Source organism: Macrobrachium nipponense, chromosome 6, assembly GCF_015104395.2.
Source record: "Macrobrachium nipponense isolate FS-2020 chromosome 6, ASM1510439v2, whole genome shotgun sequence".
Classification (NCBI taxonomy): Eukaryota; Metazoa; Arthropoda; class Malacostraca; order Decapoda; family Palaemonidae; genus Macrobrachium; species Macrobrachium nipponense.
The window spans coordinates 97,363,469-97,381,823 of NC_061108.1; the positions used below are offsets into that span (position 1 = coordinate 97,363,469).

At 43.3% G+C, this 18,355-nt stretch overlaps 1 protein-coding gene across 1 annotated transcript in view; it reads right to left on the minus strand.

Annotated features, from left to right (window-relative positions):
• Positions 1–18,355, minus strand: part of LOC135216596 (uncharacterized) — a 987,502-nt gene that overhangs the window by 59,984 nt on the left and 909,163 nt on the right. The window contains 1 exon segment of the mRNA XM_064251975.1: positions 11,096–11,297. Coding sequence (XP_064108045.1) covers positions 11,096–11,297 — 202 coding nt within the window.

Below are 18,355 nucleotides of genomic sequence, written 5' to 3' on the forward strand. Positions count from 1 at the left end.
CTTACGGTACGCCTCCGGTACTAACCTGTACGCGCTAAGAACAGTTTCTTTCACAATATCATAATCATCACATTCCTCCTTAGACATGCAACTATACACAGTAAGCGCCCTACCACTCAAAGCTGACTCTAAATATAGAGTCAACATTTCTTTAGGAGAACCTATTCTTTCCATTAACTTCTCAAAACACATGAAATATTTCATTACATCTTCCTCATCAAACTTTGGTACTAATTTCAATACTGCACTCATACCTAAACCATCAGCTCCACTTTCGTTCTCGCCAGTCTGACTGTTACGAGTACTTTGCCTTAACCAAGCAATTTCCAACTCATGCATACGTTCTTTCTCTTTCTTCCTGCTGCATTACCAACATTTCTCTCTCTTGCTCTTGCTGCAATTTCATTACTTCTCTCTTGCTGTATTTTCATTGTTTCTCTCTTTTGCTGCATCTTCATTGTTTTTCTCTCTTGCTGCATTTTCATTACTTCTCTCTCAGCCACTCTTTCATTTCTCTCATACTTTTCCCTTTCTTTCCTTTCAACATACTCATAGAGATCATTCCCCTCTAGACTTAGCTTACCCGACTCAATAAACTCTTTCACCATCTCACTCATTCTGGTTCTTTCTATATTCTCCCTGTTTCAAACTGTTACAGTGCCGAATATCCTGGCAAGGTCGCCACTAATGTCAACACCAACAGTTGAAACTGAGGATATGAATATACAAAGAAACACAAACGGAACAAAGGTTTATTTACAAGCTTACTAACAAAGATAAATGCAGAAAGGTTTCTCCTATTTACATGACAAAAGTAAAATCTTACACTGCGTGAACTGGGGAAACAGTGAAGTAATGAAAATACTTGCTGGCCAGTTTTGCAGCTGTCAAAAATCAATGCTCGAAGCGATGGCTTCACAAAGGAGAGCTGTAGAACTTTAGACATCCTGACTCCATACTGCAGAAAACAATGTTTATTCTTGATACTCGAAGGGCAGGAACTCCTCAAAACCACCTTGTAGGATGTTTCTTCTCTGAAGGCTTGCTCAACGTCGGAAAATCTCTGTCGTTCTCTCTCTAACTGGACGACTTGACCAGATTCCAATCAAACTCTCATATGCCTTTATCTCTTATCCTTCGTCTGTTCCTTCTTCTCTTATCTCTCTCTGATGATCTCTTACTTCGTCAGTCGTATTTATAAGGCGATCTGGGCGCGGAGCATAACAACGAACATCACAGATTCCGACAGGAACCTTTTAGAAGGATCTCGACAAAATGTTTCATCATAAATTGCGGCGTTCCTAATGACATGTTGGTGCCTGTTGAGTTCCATATCACACCTGATGATTCTAGAACAATCATGAGAACAGGCGCCTCCAACACGTGCGCGAATGCCTCTTTGCTGCAGACCTACGTGAAGAAAATGCATTTTCATTTCCTTTAATATATAATTCCTTGCTATAGAGTGATTACCATAACATGAGGTTCAGGTAGAGATAATCCCCCAGGGCCTCCTGGTACCATCATTTCTTCACCCTGTGGAGGTGAGACGCCCATGGACTCGACGCCTTTTTGCAGATTCCCATCCGTTCCATGTCGGCGAATGCGTGTTTGGTGCCCTGGAGCCTCTTAGGTGGCAGATGGTGGAACTTGGCATGCGTAGGAGGTCCTGTGGTGGAGATGTGGTGGTAGACTCCGAGTTTGGCTGGAGTTCCAGCCACCTGATGCAGTTCCGGTTTGAAGACCTCAGGAAACTCAAAGGAGGATGTCGTACTTGTGCAGTGCAAGGGAGCATACGGCAGGTATGCCCGGTCCAGCTGCGAGTGGTCGAGAAGGCAAATCCCTGTGTCCAGTTGATGTTTGCGGCCCATGTCCACCAGAAGTCCATGATGTCCCAGGAAGTCAGCCCCCAGCAGAGGAACCCTGATGTCCGGGATGATGAAGGGCCAGTCATAGGTGTGGTCATAGAATTTGTGGCCATGGCTGCTGTTGTGGGTGGCTGCCATCCTAATTTTTTGGAAAGGACCATGGTGATCTACAATTCTTTGCGTCCTTCCTGAACTGCTGGTGCTTCTCCTGCTTCTGCTGTTGTTGCTGCTGCAGGGGAGCCTTCTTCCAATAAACCGCGTTCACGTCCGTCTCGTCAGGTTCCTCAACCACTGTGCTGTTGGCTGAAGGTGTTGTTGCATATCTTGAGGCTCTGGTGGCCTCATAGAGCTTCTGGGCCCTGTCCACCACGACGTCCATTGGAAGTGTGTCCGCCTCGGTGATCTGCTCCCTCACGTCCAGTGGAAGGCATCATAGGAAAATCTCCCACGACAGGCTGATCTCCTTCCTCCATCTGTCTGTGTCGACTTCTGGCAGCAACAGGAGGCCTGTCAACTCGTCCCAGGTGTCCTTGGGTGATGCATCTCCCAGGGACTGGTTAATGAGGTGGAGGATTTGGGTGGCCCTCACCAGAACGGGAAGGGAGTACGTATGTCCCGACAAGTTTATTCCTCAAGTCCCCGTAGGATACCTGACCTATCTGACCGGCCTGTGTATCCAACTATGGGGTGATGCGACTGAAAACCTCCTCAGGAAGCGTCATCTTGATGTCAGCCTTGGCTCCCTCGTCTGTGATTCCTGCTACCCTGAAGTGGATGTCTGCCCACAGGAACCATGATGCCGTATTCTGTTGTGAGAATGGTGGTAATTTTACTGTTTGGTCGATTGATACGCTCGTCAATGTTAGAATGTTGTGGAGGATCTGAATGTCGCCAGAAGAACTGCATACCACAGACTCAGTCCTCATAGCTATCTCACACACCAAAATGCAAAAGCACCTTATTTAGTCCATGAATGGTGTCGTGTTTGTCAGAAGTCAAGACTAGATGCTAAGACTAGATGCCATGTGGTTTCGTTAATGACTTCTGAATGCGGTCAACATGTGTCGTTAATGGCAGTAGCCAAACCGTTCGAAGATGCCAGAACACACCTGGAAAGGTGCGTTGTAATGAGTCTGTTAGTGGCGTTGGTGTCAACCGAGGAAAGGAGCTTTCAGAGACCTAGTCTTTGTGTTCCCATGTGATTCCATTAAGGTTCTCTGAAGGTAAGCAGCCGTAGTGAGTCTGTTAAAGACATGGCCAAAACCACTGTTTACTGTCCAATCCGGGAGGTCACCAGTTGTAAGGACACAGATTGACAGGAATCTGGGTACTAATCATTTATTGTCCTAGCGCGGGGTATACAATGACAGGTGCGGACGGACACGTAGTACTTGGGTCAGGTTGACAGATGTACAATTGCTGAGGCTGATAATTTGAGTTTGTTTACAGACATATAAATGATATGCACAGACATAGTCTGTGTACGCATGATATTTATATTGGCGGAAAGGTCAGAGAATTCTACATTGATTGATATACATAGGGATCTTAGCAAGTCATTGAATGAAAATAAAAACATTGAAAAGACAACTTTACAATACCATCAGTTGTAGGCTCTTTGTCATGGATATCTACTGTTCTAGCAGAGGCAGCAGGTGTGACTTGGTGCCCTGATGCATCTGCCCATTCTGTGCCAGTGATGGTGGGTAATTTTGATTTTCATGTTGAAAGAATTCATTTAAGTCACTCTCTATTGTGGCATGATATGAAAAGGTGTGAGAATAGATTACGGTCTTCCTTTACAGTTTGCAATGACCGTTTGCCCTTGGACTGTAGCAGATATTTTGCAACTGAACAATAAAAATTTTTTCTTGTGTACTGGCTCATAGAATTTGCTGGGTGTCTTGAATCTCTCAGTAAAGTTTGTTAATTGTATCTGTCCAAGGCTCTTCATAGATCTCAAGGATACACTATCTTTGCTGTCCATAATTTCATGACTGTCTTGCACAATCAGATCCACTGAATCTTCCTCAAAAGGGTTGCCCATTTCTTTTATTACTTTTGCTAGAATCACAACCATTTCAAGAAACCTTTTCTGCATTGTTTCACTTTCTTCATGGTGCTTACCTTCAGATTTTGGTTCAGCATCACTTCTAGTGTCAAACTCATCAATCAGGCAAGTGCCACTGTCCACCTTATAAGAGCATCTTTTTTATAGGCCTATGGCTCCCCATCTCCTTTCACACGAGCACTACTCTGCTTGTGCGCTTGGTCTATAGCCAGCTAGGAAAAAGGCCGAGTAGTTTTATGGACAAGTGAAATTTCTTTTTGTGAATTCAACAAATGTGTCGTTTTGGATAGCCTCCATATCTCTCAAATGAATTGAAAGCCACCTAGCATAATGTACATGGTCCAGGGCAAAGAAGAAAGGAATGAGTTCCTGCAGTACATCTTTGTACAAATTGAAATTAAACTCCCGGTATGACCTGATGAAAATGAACACTAGAAGTTCTAGCTGAAGCACTAGATTCCAAAAGTAGATTTGTGGAGACACTTACTCTCGTTTTATGATCCAGCTTTCACAAATTAGCTTACTTTCTTCTACTGCATCATTGTAGTCACATGCCATGGGTAGGGCTTCTCCCACTTTCCTCTTGTAGGCAAGCCAAATATCTCTTCAACTTTTTAAAGGCCTCCAATTCTGGGATACGGGCAAGTATCTCTTCTTTCAAATGTTTTCTGCACAAAGAATCATCAACATTTAGCTGTTCCAGTCTTTCTTTATACAAATCATAAACTTCTACCATCGTAAAATAGCAGCACCCATCTGTAGTCGACTGCTTGTCTTATGTGCATCTCAAGCTCAGCAAAAGCATGGGCACATGCCTGTTGTCTGTACTGTCTTGTCTGTACACGCCTGTCAGACAAGATAGGTGATGCATATGGTCCTGGGAAACAATATCTCCAGCACTAAGCTTGGCCAGAAATGTCTCATCTAGTAGGTTCATAGCACATCATTGCAGCTTTTCTTGTAAAGCCAATGTCATGGCCAAGTGTAAATCTTTGATTGGTGCTGGTTTGTCACAAATAAAGCAGATTCCTTCTTTCTCAGTTTTAGATTCTGCATTCATCTAGCATCTTCACCTACCTTCTGGCTACTACATGTAAATTATGATGATGGGCATCATCTTCTTTTGTCTTACACGATGACTTCCTATTCCTTTCTAGTTTTATGGTATTGAGCTTCAGCATGCATGATTCATGATATGAGGCAGTTATTTTCAAAGGTCTGCAGAATTCCATCACCTTCATCAAGCCATTGGGGGATGAAATGTTTTTAGCAAGGATAATACAGTCAGCCAGCACCAGATGTCTCCACTAGTCTTTCACGTGTGTTCGCTTGGCACAAGCAACAAAGCTTCCAGTTAGTTGTACTATCTCCCTTCAGGAAAAACATCGACAGCTAATATTGTTCTGCCATTGCTTTTGTTCTGTAGGCCAAAGGTTTATCCTTTTAAGACCTATAGAACATATATGCATGCATTTTCAAATGTAGGATACAACTAGGCCCACTCAGATATGTCATAATCCTACCCCTAGCATGATCATTCATCCAATGCTATTTAACTTCCGTGTGAACTGTACACCTACTGGAAGACTAAAGCCTCATCTTCCTTGGTTCGGCTCTCCCGTGCTGGCACGTCCTGTCAATTCAGGTGTGGTTGTTTAACTTTGAACTGGGACTAGCTCAATAACATTTGGGAAACTAATGACAAATTAGCTTGCATTGAACCCTATGCTGAGCCTCACAGCTATAGTGTCTACCAGTGTGGCCTGGTAGTGCACTGACACTACACTATTACACTGTTCCATTGAGTTTAACCATGAGGATGCAAATGAATGGTCCTAAGGTTATGCATGGAAACACCATGCTTTAGCAAACAGCCTCAGCTGGGAGTATGTTTGTGGCACAAAATGACAAGAATGAATGCTTGAACATGCTTAAAAATGTGGTTAACTAGTTTTCAGAGCATTAATAAGCAATGATAGGTATGTATTGTTTTTGCTTTAATCAAAACGATACTCATGAATGCTGGCCACATCAATTACAATTTCAAGTACAGTGCCACAATGTATGTTGTAAAAAAACTTGTGGCTTGATGGAAATATAAAACTATATGCTTTTCTTCCAGCAGCTGACTGACCAAATGCAAAGATAAAGTCATAAGTATGTATTAGGTGCTTTAAACTTTCAAGAAAATATAAATTAATACGAATCCCATCATTGCCTCTCCTAAACAGTAGTTACTTAGAATCTGTTACATTTACTTTCTAATTTAAGCCAATAAATCAATTTTCTGTATGGCCAATGATAAAAATGTGTCATTCAATGGTTTTTCAGACATTTCATATACTGTACTAAGGAACTTCTTGCTAAACGATAACCTGGTAGAGACAAATTCTCTCTTCCTTGGGAATAATTTTACACAAGAGTTTTGTCTTCCAAGTTGCTACATAACCAAAGACAGATGTGTGATTAATGTAATTTAGGATTTTTTGGAAACGCTGCTGCAGTTAGGTGTAAGTGGGATTGTATACACCTGGGCAGGAGCCAGTCAGTTGTTGCAGAGGTAGGGTGTTGCGCCCTGGGGCTCCTTGGTTGAGAGTTTGTGGTGAGGGACCTTTCCCTTTCCCTTTCCCTTTATTTTCCTCTTTGGTTGGTGAGTTGAATCTCGAAGGTCATCCATTACGCAGTCTGAGGGAACTTGCAAGGTGAGTTTAACTACAAGCTATCTAGGCCTATTCCAAGAAAGTATGGAGTCCAAAATTACAATGGACATGATTAAGCTGTTCACCCTTAGTGGCTAAGCTACAGAATATATCAGACTTAGCCAGTTTTATTCCATTGTATCTGGAGGATGATGTTCTAGCACTTTATTTGGAGATGAGTGATGAAGACCAAGAAAATGCCGCGAAAATTCACGAAAAACTGAAAGTAGCATTTACAGATGATGTATTCTCTGCTTTTGGAAAACTCGTTCAGATGAAGTGGACAAGAGAACCAGTTGATATGTATGCCAATGAGATTAGGAGGTTGGCCAGTTTAGCTAAGTTTGATAAGATTGGTTTAGAAAATGTGGTGAAACTAACTTTGGTCAATGGTTTCCTAGATAATATTAGTGTTGCTTTACAGCAAGTGCCAAATGTGATGATGATGGCATGAGTGAATTGCTCAATCGCGCTAGGATTTTGTCTTCTAAACAGAAAGGTGGTGTGGTAGCTATGACTGTTAGGAAGAGTGGAGAAGGAAGTGGTGGTGGGAAACCTGAGAATAGGGCTAGGCCTATCCAGTTTAAAGGTCAATGTTTCTGATATGGTGGCCCTGATATTATAAAAGACTGTAGAGACAGGTGAGATGTTTTAGATGTAATAAAATTGGTCATATTGCCAGTTGTTGTCAAGAACAGGTTGCAGAAAACGAGTAAAGGCCAGTTTACACTAGGCTTCAGCGGGCGCTACTCACCTCAGACTCATCGCAACTCCTCCCAAATTATTGTTAGCCCCACCCTCTTGAGTGCTCCCCAAGATGCATGAGGCACCACCCAACACATCAACCCGAGCTTTATGGCTGAAACCTGCAGGCGCCACTCAGACTCACTTTGGCGACGATTACTCACTAGTAACATGGAATGGAAATGAAAGGAAGTTCGTTTTCTCACAGATGGATGCTTATCAGCATTATCCATGTCTATGGAACGTAAAATTACAAGAATATAAAACAGAGATGTTCATGACGTCGCTATGAGAAAACTAATGGAAGAGATGCTTGTAATTAACGAAAAAATACTCCTGTAACTTCCTTTGTTCCTTTGCTGTCGAAGCCAATCGTTTGTCCATTTCCTTTTCTTAACACAATTATACATTTGATCATACATTTGTGCTACAACAACGGTAGCGCAGGCAAATTCTTCCTCGTGGCTCTCAGGAAGATACTGCTGCCGGTCGCAGCAATCACGTAGTGTAGAAGCAAGACACGCTATGCAGCATGAAGCATCGCCAAGGTGGCCGGGCATATGCTGGTAGAGGTGACTTATGGGGCGCCGCAAACGTCGTAGTGTAAATTGGCCTTAAGGGGTGACTGCTGTGCCTGAGGCGGCCTGTCCTTGTGATGATAGAAAGGCACACCTTGATACATTGCCTTTAATTGATGTTGGATTGGTAATGAGACTACAAAAGGACTTGTGTATACAGGCTGCTCTACATCAGTGGTACATTCCAGATATGTCATATTAAATGTAAAGTTGCAGATTGGGCGGAGATGGGTGTGAATGGTGAATGTGTAACCATGAGGGTTGTGGTGTCAGATCAGCTGGTTATGTTGTTGATGTGGTGTTAGGAGTTGACGTTATTGACCACTTGGGAGGTGTCACAATGACCCAAGGCAAGGTATGTTTTGGTGCCTTTGGTGTTGCTTCAGTTAGTCAAGAAATTGAGCATAGATTTAGTGGTGAGAGTGATGATGGTTGTCCAACAGTTGTTATTGAAGACCCAGACTTTTATGCAGTATTTGATGGACAAAAATGGACAGTCAGATGGTTTTGGAAAAACAATGAACCTGTGACATTGACAAATGAAAGAAGTTGTTATGATAAAAAGCTTGAGGGTTGGAAGAAGGAAGAATTTGAGAAGGAAGTGGAGAGGTGGATTGCCGAAGGGATTTTAGTTCCGTGGAAAGAAGTTAAAGAAGGTATCATTCCTCGAATGGCAGTGGAACAGCCAACAAAGAATAATGTGAGACCAGTGCTTGATTTTCGGGAACTTAAATGTGAATGTTAAGTGTCACACTGGTGATGATGTGACTGACGTATGCAGACACTACGGTAATGGGGACAGACGGGTGAGAATGTGTCTGTTGTGGATTTGAAGTCAGCCTACCTACAGTTGAGCTTTGGTGAAAAATTGTGGCCATGTCAACTGGTGAACTATAAGGGCCAGACATTTTGCCTTACAAGAGTGGGATTTGGGTTGAACTTGGCACCACAGATTATGTCTAACATACTGAAGACTGTATTGAGTAAGGATGAAAATATCAAGGAGAGCAACCAGTTCATATGTAAATGACATTCTTGTGAACGAATCAATAGCAGTGTGTATTTAAATAGACACTTAAATACATATGGGTTGATAACTAAGTCCCCTGAGTCACTCAATGGAGGAGTTGCTTTAGGATTGCAACTGCTAAGAGTTGGTGTTTCAGAGAGGTAATAAGGTGCCTGAAGTTACAGATATGCTTACAAGGAGGGAACCGTTTTCAGTTTGTGGTACATTAGTGGGCCATTATTCCATAGCTGGATGGTTAAGAGTTGCATGCAGCTACATTAAGAGAAGAGCCTCAGGAGCACGTTGGGAGGATCCTGTAGGTGAGCAGTCCATGTTGATGATTAAAGAGGTAATTGAGAGAGTAAAGTTAGACGATCCTGTGAGAGGAACATGGTGTATGCCAGGTTTTAAGTATGGTGTGGTGTGGTGTGATGCCAGCAAAGTTGCTATGGGTGTAGTTTTAGAGATAAATGGCAAGGTTGCTGAGGATGCTGCTTGGCTTAGGAAAAAAGGATGATATCAACTCCATCAATTTTGCCGAACTAGAGCATGGTTGAAATCTGTAATAAGTGCTGAGAAGTGTGTTCACACAAGGAGAGCTGCAGAGATGATAATCAAAGAGACGTTTGGGAACATTGAAGGAATTGGTTACAGAGTTTGGTTTGAATACCGCAGTTCAGATGGTGCCTACAGAGTAGAATAAAGCTGATATTCTGATGAGAGTCAAGAAGAGTTGGTTGGCAAGCAATGAAGTCAAGCATGTACATCTCTGTGCAGGTGCTGTAGTTGATCTAACAGAGTTGCATAATAAACATCATTTGGGAATTGACAGACCACTATATTTAGCCAAGAAGCTGGACCCTTAAGTTTCTAGAGAATGTGTTGTAATTGTTGTCAGTCCATTGATCCTGCTCCTGTGGTGCACAAAGGAGGTGAATTAAATGTTGAAAGAAACTGGCAGCACCTAGCTATTGATGTTACTCATTATTTATCAGTGGTTGACTGTGGTCCAGGTTGTTTCGCAAAATGGAGGAAGTTAGAGAAGATGCTCAAGAGATATCTGCTGAGTTGAATAGTATCTTTTTTGAAAGAGGGCCAGTGCTTAGGAGGTATGTTGTCTCGGAACATTATTAGGGCATTTTGGGCTGCTTATCGACCAGGAGGAAATGGAATAGTTGAAAGGCACCATAGGACCATCAAGGCTATTGCAGAAAGGGGAGGAATTAGTCCTAATGAAGCAGTATTCTGGTACAATAGCACACCAAGGTCCGGACAGGATGAATCGTCTGATCCACAGCATGTGGTGTACAGATATGAGTGGAGATACCCTTCAGTAGTCCCCAAAGGAGCAGATACCAGCAAAGACATGCCCCTTTCAATTAAGATGGGAGAGGAGGTGTAGGTGATGCCGCCGGACGTCTGTTGTACTACTCAGTGGCATAAAGGGATGGTTACTCATGTGAACTCCTTGAACAACATTTCCATGGATGGAATGCTGAGGCATGTGTTGGATGTGCGACCAGTTGTAGTTCCAGCTTCCCTATCTGATGGCTCAAGCAAAATCTCAAGTGATGATTCAATCTCAGAAGAATCAGTGAAACCACAAATGAGTGGTCAAAGAGAAACTGGAGAATCAGCGTCCACGGAGGAATAGAAGACCTCCTGTATGGATGGCTGATTATGTCTCTGATTAAGGTGGGTGTTTGTGTGTGCGTGTGTGTGTTTTGATCTTAAGATCACGTGGGTGGGTTGTGTGATTAAAGTAATTTAGGATTTTTTGGAAACACTGCCACAGTTATGTGTGAGTGGGATTGTCTACACCTGGGCAGTAGTCAGTCAGTTGTTGTGGAGGTAGGGTGTTGTGCCCCGGGGCTCTGTGGTTGAGGGTTTGTGGCGAAGGACCTTTCCCTCTTTCCGTTTATTTTCCTCTGGTTGGTGAGTTGGATCTTGAAGGTCATCCATTATGCAGTCTGAGAGAGCTTGCAAGGTGAGTTTAGCAGTCTGAGGGAGCTTGCAAGGTGAGTTTTAACTACATCAATTGAATGAAAAATTTCTAAAAACTTTTTTTTAGAAACAATGTTCTAATGCAAGTAAATAAAGTACCTAAATATATTTGTGCAACTGACCTCCTGTGTTTCCTCTCCTGATGCATCTATCGATCCTTGTCGAGGGAGGTGATATTTATTGGTTTGAATGGAGTTGCCTCTCAGAAGTGGTCGCCTTCGCCGTAAGCGCTGACCTGCCACAATGCCGCTACCATCACGGCTGGCTTCAGTATCTGTCTGTACTCCACCATTTTCTCCAGGACTAGAACTACTTCCCGCAGGGCTACATGTTAGGGAGTGTTTAACCAATTACTTTTTAATTAGTGTAATTTCCCAGGAATACGCAATTTACAATTTAAGAGATTTTATCTCCTGCAGAAAAGGACTTAGCCAAAATATCTCAATCATATGAATTGTCTTAAAAGGTAAAATTCAACGAGATATTACATGAAGAGTTTTGAGAAAGATCAACTAATGGATTCTGTAACCTATTAATATAAATTTTAAAATTTGTAAAATTACAGGCACAGAGATGATATTGCATTATAAGGAGTGCTTTAATCATTAATTGCAATCGACTTCTTGTAACTAATCACTATCAAATGGTATTTATAGCAAACACATTTAGAAATGAGTAAAGGCTGATGGTATGCAAGAACCAACACTGCTTACATAGACAAGCTATGTACTACTGAAATAGAAGCAGATAATAATGTTCTAAAGTACAGTACAAAAGTAAAAATCATATTGCGGAGGATCCATTTACTACTCAGGTGCTCAGATGAATATTTTGTTGATGTAATTTTAACTAACAATGGGTTTTGTGAAAGAGAGACAGCAGATCAAAGAATCTAGCCAAGTGCTATGTTATCAGGGTACTAAAAAAATTTAGTTGCATTGTACTAAGTGTCACAACTCATGGCTAAAATTATATGCATGCTCTAGAACACCGTTAACATTTTAAATCTTTGTAAATCATAACCAAAATTCTGTACATGACAAATATGATACACTTGTGGAATTGTAGGCAAGGCTATCACAGGAAAATATGCCGGTAACCTGAAAATGATTACACAACATGATAAAAACTGAGCTACCAATGAATTGTGTGTAAAATGACAAATTTTTAATCAGTTTGTATTTTTCATAGCTAACAAACCTGAGGTCTTAACAATAGGATAAATCTTCTTTTCAGAGTGTTGTGTATGTGTGTTCTTGTGTAATGGCTTCATCCGAGTCTCCACGACCTCACCAGCATATGTGCCTGGGTTCCCGTGCTCGAGATTTTTGGCGACTTCAGTTATGGATCCACATACAACTTGCAGCAGGTGCAGAGCTAATTTTTGTACTGTGACGAATCATTGCCCGGAATATCATGCCTGATCTAAAGCTCTGTGGAAGTTATTTTATAGGAAGAGGGAACATCGTACAGTTTCAATCCTCCTTCTTGGGAGGGGTTTTCATTGCCTCTTTGGGACGATTCTGCTGCTGCTCCTCCTTTTGATGCTAATTCTGGTATTCCTGTGTCTCCTTCCTTTTCTTCCACTGATTTGTCGATGGAAGTATCGGGGGTGCCACAGGCTGATTTTATGTGCTATGTAGCTGCTTCTCCTCAGGTTCCAGTGTTCATCCGGGTGTGAGGAGGCTTCCTCATCGCGTTCCTTTATTTCAGATTTGGAGTCTCCCAAAATGGCGGCGGTCTGGGTGCTGCTTGGGCTCTGGAGTTCACCCTCCTTGGAAGGTTTGTCTCATTTCATGGAGGCCCGTACCCCCCCCCCCCCCCCCCCCCCCCCCCCCCCCCTTCTCCTGTTCTCCCGCCTCCCCATGGTCTCATCTACACTGGGTCTCACAGGCAGCCATCTTGTGGATCAGCTCTGCCAGTAAGGTCTTCAGCTAGCTCTGGTCATAAGGAGGTCGTGATGTCACTTCCAACATCCACTTGTTCGCAGCCGCTTATCCTCCCGCTGCTATGACGTCATCCCTTCCAGCTATGATGTCATCCTCCTCACTCGCTGAGCCACCTGAGGGTTTGTTTCAGGCAATATTCAAGAGGCTGGACTCGGTTTTAGAAGAGAAGTTCTCTGCATTTGCTGCGAAGGAGACTGTGGATAAATGGAAGGTCTCTTCTCCTCCTCCTACCGCTAAGAGATCTAATAAGGAAGAAGTTGCTTCTTCCTCTTCTTCTTCGCCCCCTTGTCGTCATCGCATCAGACGTTGGAGGGTCAAGAACTTTGCGATTTCACCTTCTTCGAGCAGAGGGAGTGTTTCCCCTTCGGCCTCTCACATCCGCGTCTTTCCCACGCACATCCGTAGTTGTTCTACCAACAGGAACGCTTCGCCTATTTCCCTTATGATTGTCCTTCTCCATCTCAAGCTGACATTCATGGTTCTGGTAGTGGAGCCTGTGGAAAGGAGTCTTCCTCCTCACCGCTGCTTGGCTAGGTCTCCTCTGTGCATGCTGGTAATCCATCAATGTCTTCCCTTCGCAGCTGTGTCTCTCCACATGGACTTGTTCATGACAGTATGAGTGTGGAGCCTACACTTTCTGTACATGGACGTGCCTCTGGCTTGCACGTATGTGCTGATGTGATTGAAATTGCTCCTCCTTCATCTACCTCGGTTCCAGTTGGTCGTCGAAAGGATGATTAGACTCCGATCAAAAGGTCTAAGGTTGCAGAAGCGGAGGTGGTTCAGGCTATATGTAAGGAGTTTTCAATTGACAGTTGGAGGATCGAAATCTCTTAGTAGGTGTCCCTCTGAATTCTCTCCCTCCAGACTTCCTTCTGTTTTTTGGATGCCTCTCTCACAGGTTGGGGTGCTCATCTAGGGGACCTCATCGCGTCAGGCATTTGGAGTATGGGAGAGAAGCTACTGCACATCAGCGTTTTGGCGTTAGAAGGCAGCTTTTCTGGGTCTGAAGAAGTTTCGGGAGGATGTAGAGGGTCATTCAGTGGTTCTTATGTCAGACAACACCATGGTAGTTGCCTATGTGAACAAACAGGAGGGTCTGGTGTCACACCAGCTCCATTCATTGACAGTCTGAGTAACACCAGTGGGCAGTCAACAACTCGGTGGAACTCTCGGCAAGATACATCCCAGGCAAGAAGGATGTGGTCGCCAACAAGTTGAGCCATCGGAACCAGAGCCTGAGCATGGAGTGGTCTCTACATCAAGTCGTGGCGGACAGGCTTTATCAGGTTTGGGGGAGGCTTATGTTAGACCTCATTGCAACTCGCTACAACAGAAAACTAGAAGTTTATTGTTCAGTGATCCTGGACCCACTAGCCCTGGTGGAAGATGCCGTCCAACACCCTTGGGACAACCTAGAGGTGTATGCCTTCCCTCCATTTTGCCTGATCCGTCATGTGCTGAACAGGGTGATGAGGTCTGGAAACCTCAGGATGACATTAGTAGCTCCTCTGTGGCTGCAGGCAGAATGGTTTCCGAACCTTCTGTTTCTGCTGTCAGAGGTCCCAAAAGAGATTCCCCTGTGGTAGCAGCTGCTTTGCTAGCCTCACTTCGAAAGGTTTCTCAGGAAACAGCAAGACATATTTCCAACCATCTCGGGAAGTCCTCTTCTGCAGTCTACCAAGGGAAATGGGCAATCTACTGTGATTGGTGTTGTCAAAGGGGTTTTTCTCCACTCAAGACCTCTTCAGCACATAGCAGATTTTTTGGTCTTCCTTAGGGATTAGAAAGACCTTTCAGTTTCTGCTATTAGAGGCTACAGAACAGCTAACAATAGGATAATCCTCTAGCGGGTGCTGGAAACTATTTAAAAACAATCAACTACGGTAATGCAAGGAATCTGTGACATCTGAGTTGCATTGAGGCTGGTTACCAACCACGCTTAGAAACCCGTGACACAGTCTTTCTTCAACCACCTTGGAGTTTGGCTGCTTGTGTTTGTGCTCCTCCTTCCCAAACCCATTTCTTTGTTTAGCCCGTGATTTCTTTGTGGCTTTGAGTGTGTGCCTGCTGTGTGTTATGAATTCACCCAAGAAGTTTAGGACCCATGAATGCATGTGTCCGAGAGTCCAAGGTTTTTCGCTTCTTCTTTGACTGACACCCATTCCACTTGCAGTAGGTGTCGTTCCAATTCTTGTAATATCACTAACCCTTTCCCAGAATGTTGTTCCTGGTCTGTATCACAGTGGAAGAGTTTCTACAAGAAGAGGGAGTCTTGAACGATGGGTACTTGTCCTTCTTGGGAAGGTTTCACACCTCCCCAAGTGGAAAATGCTGCTTCCCCTTCTTCCAGAATTTTTCCTTCTGCTTCGTCTTGCATTGACACCCTGTCACCTTCCTTTTCTTCCACTGATTTGCCTTTGGAAGTATGTACAGGCAGTCCCCGGCTTACGACAGGTTCAGCTTATGACATTTCATGGTGATGGCGCTTTTCAATTATATTCATCAGAAATTATTCCCAAGTTTACGACGCATGTTCCTGGATTACGATCCTTATAACGCCAATCTGGTGGAAGAAATATGACTCCAAAAATGCAAAATAATCAATATTTGAATTTTTTAATAAAAAATGCAATAAAAATGCAGTTTACATAGTTTTTAATATACACCCAGAGCATTAAAAGTAAGGCTTTCTAAGGATTTTTGACGATTTTCTGGCTTACGATGACGGGGACTGCCTGTATCGGCAGTTGCGAAGGATGATTTAGTGTACTTTAACATTGGTCCCTCTCTCGCAGAAGGTAATCTCCCTCCTGGGGAGAGAAGAGGCTTCTCCATCTTGCTCTTTTGTTTCAGATATGGATTCACACAAGATGGCATCTGTGTTGGCATCCCTAGGCCTGTGGGGCACCCCCTCCTTAGAAGGCCTATTGTCACATTTCATGGCTGCTCACCTTCCCACTCTGGCTCCCTTGGTGGGTCGCCCTTCCTCCTGGTCTCCACTACTTCGGCTTGCATGTACTACCGCCTAGTGGGACACCATCAACAACTATGATGAATCCTGGTTGTTGTTGTTGTATGGTGCTTTTACGTTGCATGGAACCAGCGGTTATTCAGCAAAGGGACCAACGGCTTTACGTGACTTCCGAACCACGTCAAGAGTGAACTTCTATCACCAGAAATACACATTTCTCACTCCTCAATGGAATGGCCGAGAATCGAACCCGCAACCACTGAGGTGGAATGCTAATACCATACCAACCACGCTGCTGAGGCGCTTATGATGAATCCTGGGTCACCCTTTATCCTGCCATCAGTGAGACCATCGATTCGGACTGCCAGTCTAAGTGCTGTGATGTCACTCCCAGCAGCTGTGACATTACTCCCAGCTGCCTCTCCACCTGTGACATCAGCTGCGGTGATGTCACTCCAAGCCTCGTCCGTGACGTCATCGCTGTCGATTGTCAATCCTTCAGAGGCATTTTTTCAAGCGATGGTTGATAGGCTGGACTTCGTGTTCAGCAAGCGGTATGCTAGAGTATCAAGAAGCATCATAGGCAAAGGGCTCCCTCCCCTTCTCCTCCTCCTCCTTCCCCTCGTTCTCGAGTCAGACGCTGGAAGATTCAAGACTTTGTGGCTTCTTCTTCTGAGAGTGAAAGAGGTGTTTCTGCATCTTCCCAGTACAGACATGTCTCCCTCCATGTAATTGGACGTGTTCCAGTTTATGATGAACTTCCCCTCTGATCAGAGTTCTTAGGCTAGTTCTTCGTCTCCTCAACCTGTTTAAGTTTGTCGCAAGGATGAGAAGGCTCCGATTAAGAGGTTGAAGGTGCTTTGCTATCAAGTTGCAGATTAAGGACCTTCTGGGAGTTTTCCTCCTCCAGAGCCTGCAGCTTCCTCACCTGTTCATCCCCACGGACATGCTTGTGTCGGACTTGAGGCTGTTGTGGGTTGCAAATGTGAGATGGTTTTCGGCCGTGGATGTGTCTCTCACTGTAGTAGGGCTACTTTACCTCTGCATGATGGAAAGGACTGCCTTTCTCTTGTTTCCAAGAGGCCTAGGCTCTCTTTTTCTCATTCTCTGAGAAGTTCCTTACATGAGTCATTCACCTTACAGAGTCAGAGATCATTTTTCTTCTAAACATAGAGTGCAGTCTCCTTCTCCAGGACATTCTCCCGTGTCCGTCGACTTCTAAGGACCATATTTGTCCTTCACTGTGCAACTGTGTACATGCTCCATCGCATGGCCATGTGCTCCATTGCATGGCCATGTATGTGTTCCATCCCATGGCCATATGTGTTCCACCGCACGACCGTGTACATGCACCATTACATGACTGTGTACGTGCACTGTCGCACAACCGTGTATGTGGTTCGTTGCTCGACTGTGTATGTGAGTCCTCGCGCACGAGATCTTTTATTGCTCGAGGGAGGAATCCTTCTGGTGGAAAAGATGTTATCAATAACATCATGCTATGCAGTCCTTGGAGCTGAAGCAGAATAAAGTATCACAGTGATACTGATAACAATGGTGAGAGCAAAACTCCAAATTACATTTGAAATTTACAGAGAATACACACTTGTTGGTTATAAATTACCACTGACAGGAAATATACAGTTAAATAATTTGGGGTCATGAATCACACTACAAAGAGGCAAAAATTAGTAATTGTTGATTATAATTTTCATGACCATTCTAATAATAGTGTTCATACATTTAGTGAAATTTAGCAACAGTTCCCAAGTCACCAGCAGGCATATATATATAATTTAACCAGCAAACCAGGTATATTTTGTGATAAATATTACTGTCAAATCTTTAGAATTAGAGAGAATAATGAGATTTTAATGAAGAGAAATGTTTTCAAGATTCTTTGGATTGTAAATTGATGAGCAGTAGTCTCATTTATTTTTCTTAATTCTTGAAAAAAAAGTTTTAAACAGAGGCTGGTCAAGTTTTGGAGGAAACTAACTAAATCAGTACTATTTGTGTAAAAGCAAACATTTTTTATAGTACACCACAGACCGTAATACCAACTGAACAGAATCCTCAGCCTGGGTCTAGACTTCGGTGCTCTGTTGTCAGTAATCCCTTTTTAGCTGAAAGTCATGTTGGTCTCATTTTTCAGAGCAATTCTCCTTGAAATTACCCTCGTGCTTGTATTCTGAACCTGAATCTTAGCCTCCACAATTCATAGGGTGCTGAGTGAAGTGCCTTGTTCTTTATTCTTAGTTTCACATCTCATAAATATACTTTAGTTTCACATCTCATAAATATATGTACTAAGTTTACTACCACACACACACAAAAATACACATGCACACACACACAATTCACTGGTTTCGTACAATTTTGGATATGAGTAAGTTTTAACATGATAGCTTTCTCTTGAAGGGTATGTGTACTGGATAGTCCCAGCACAGATTCACATA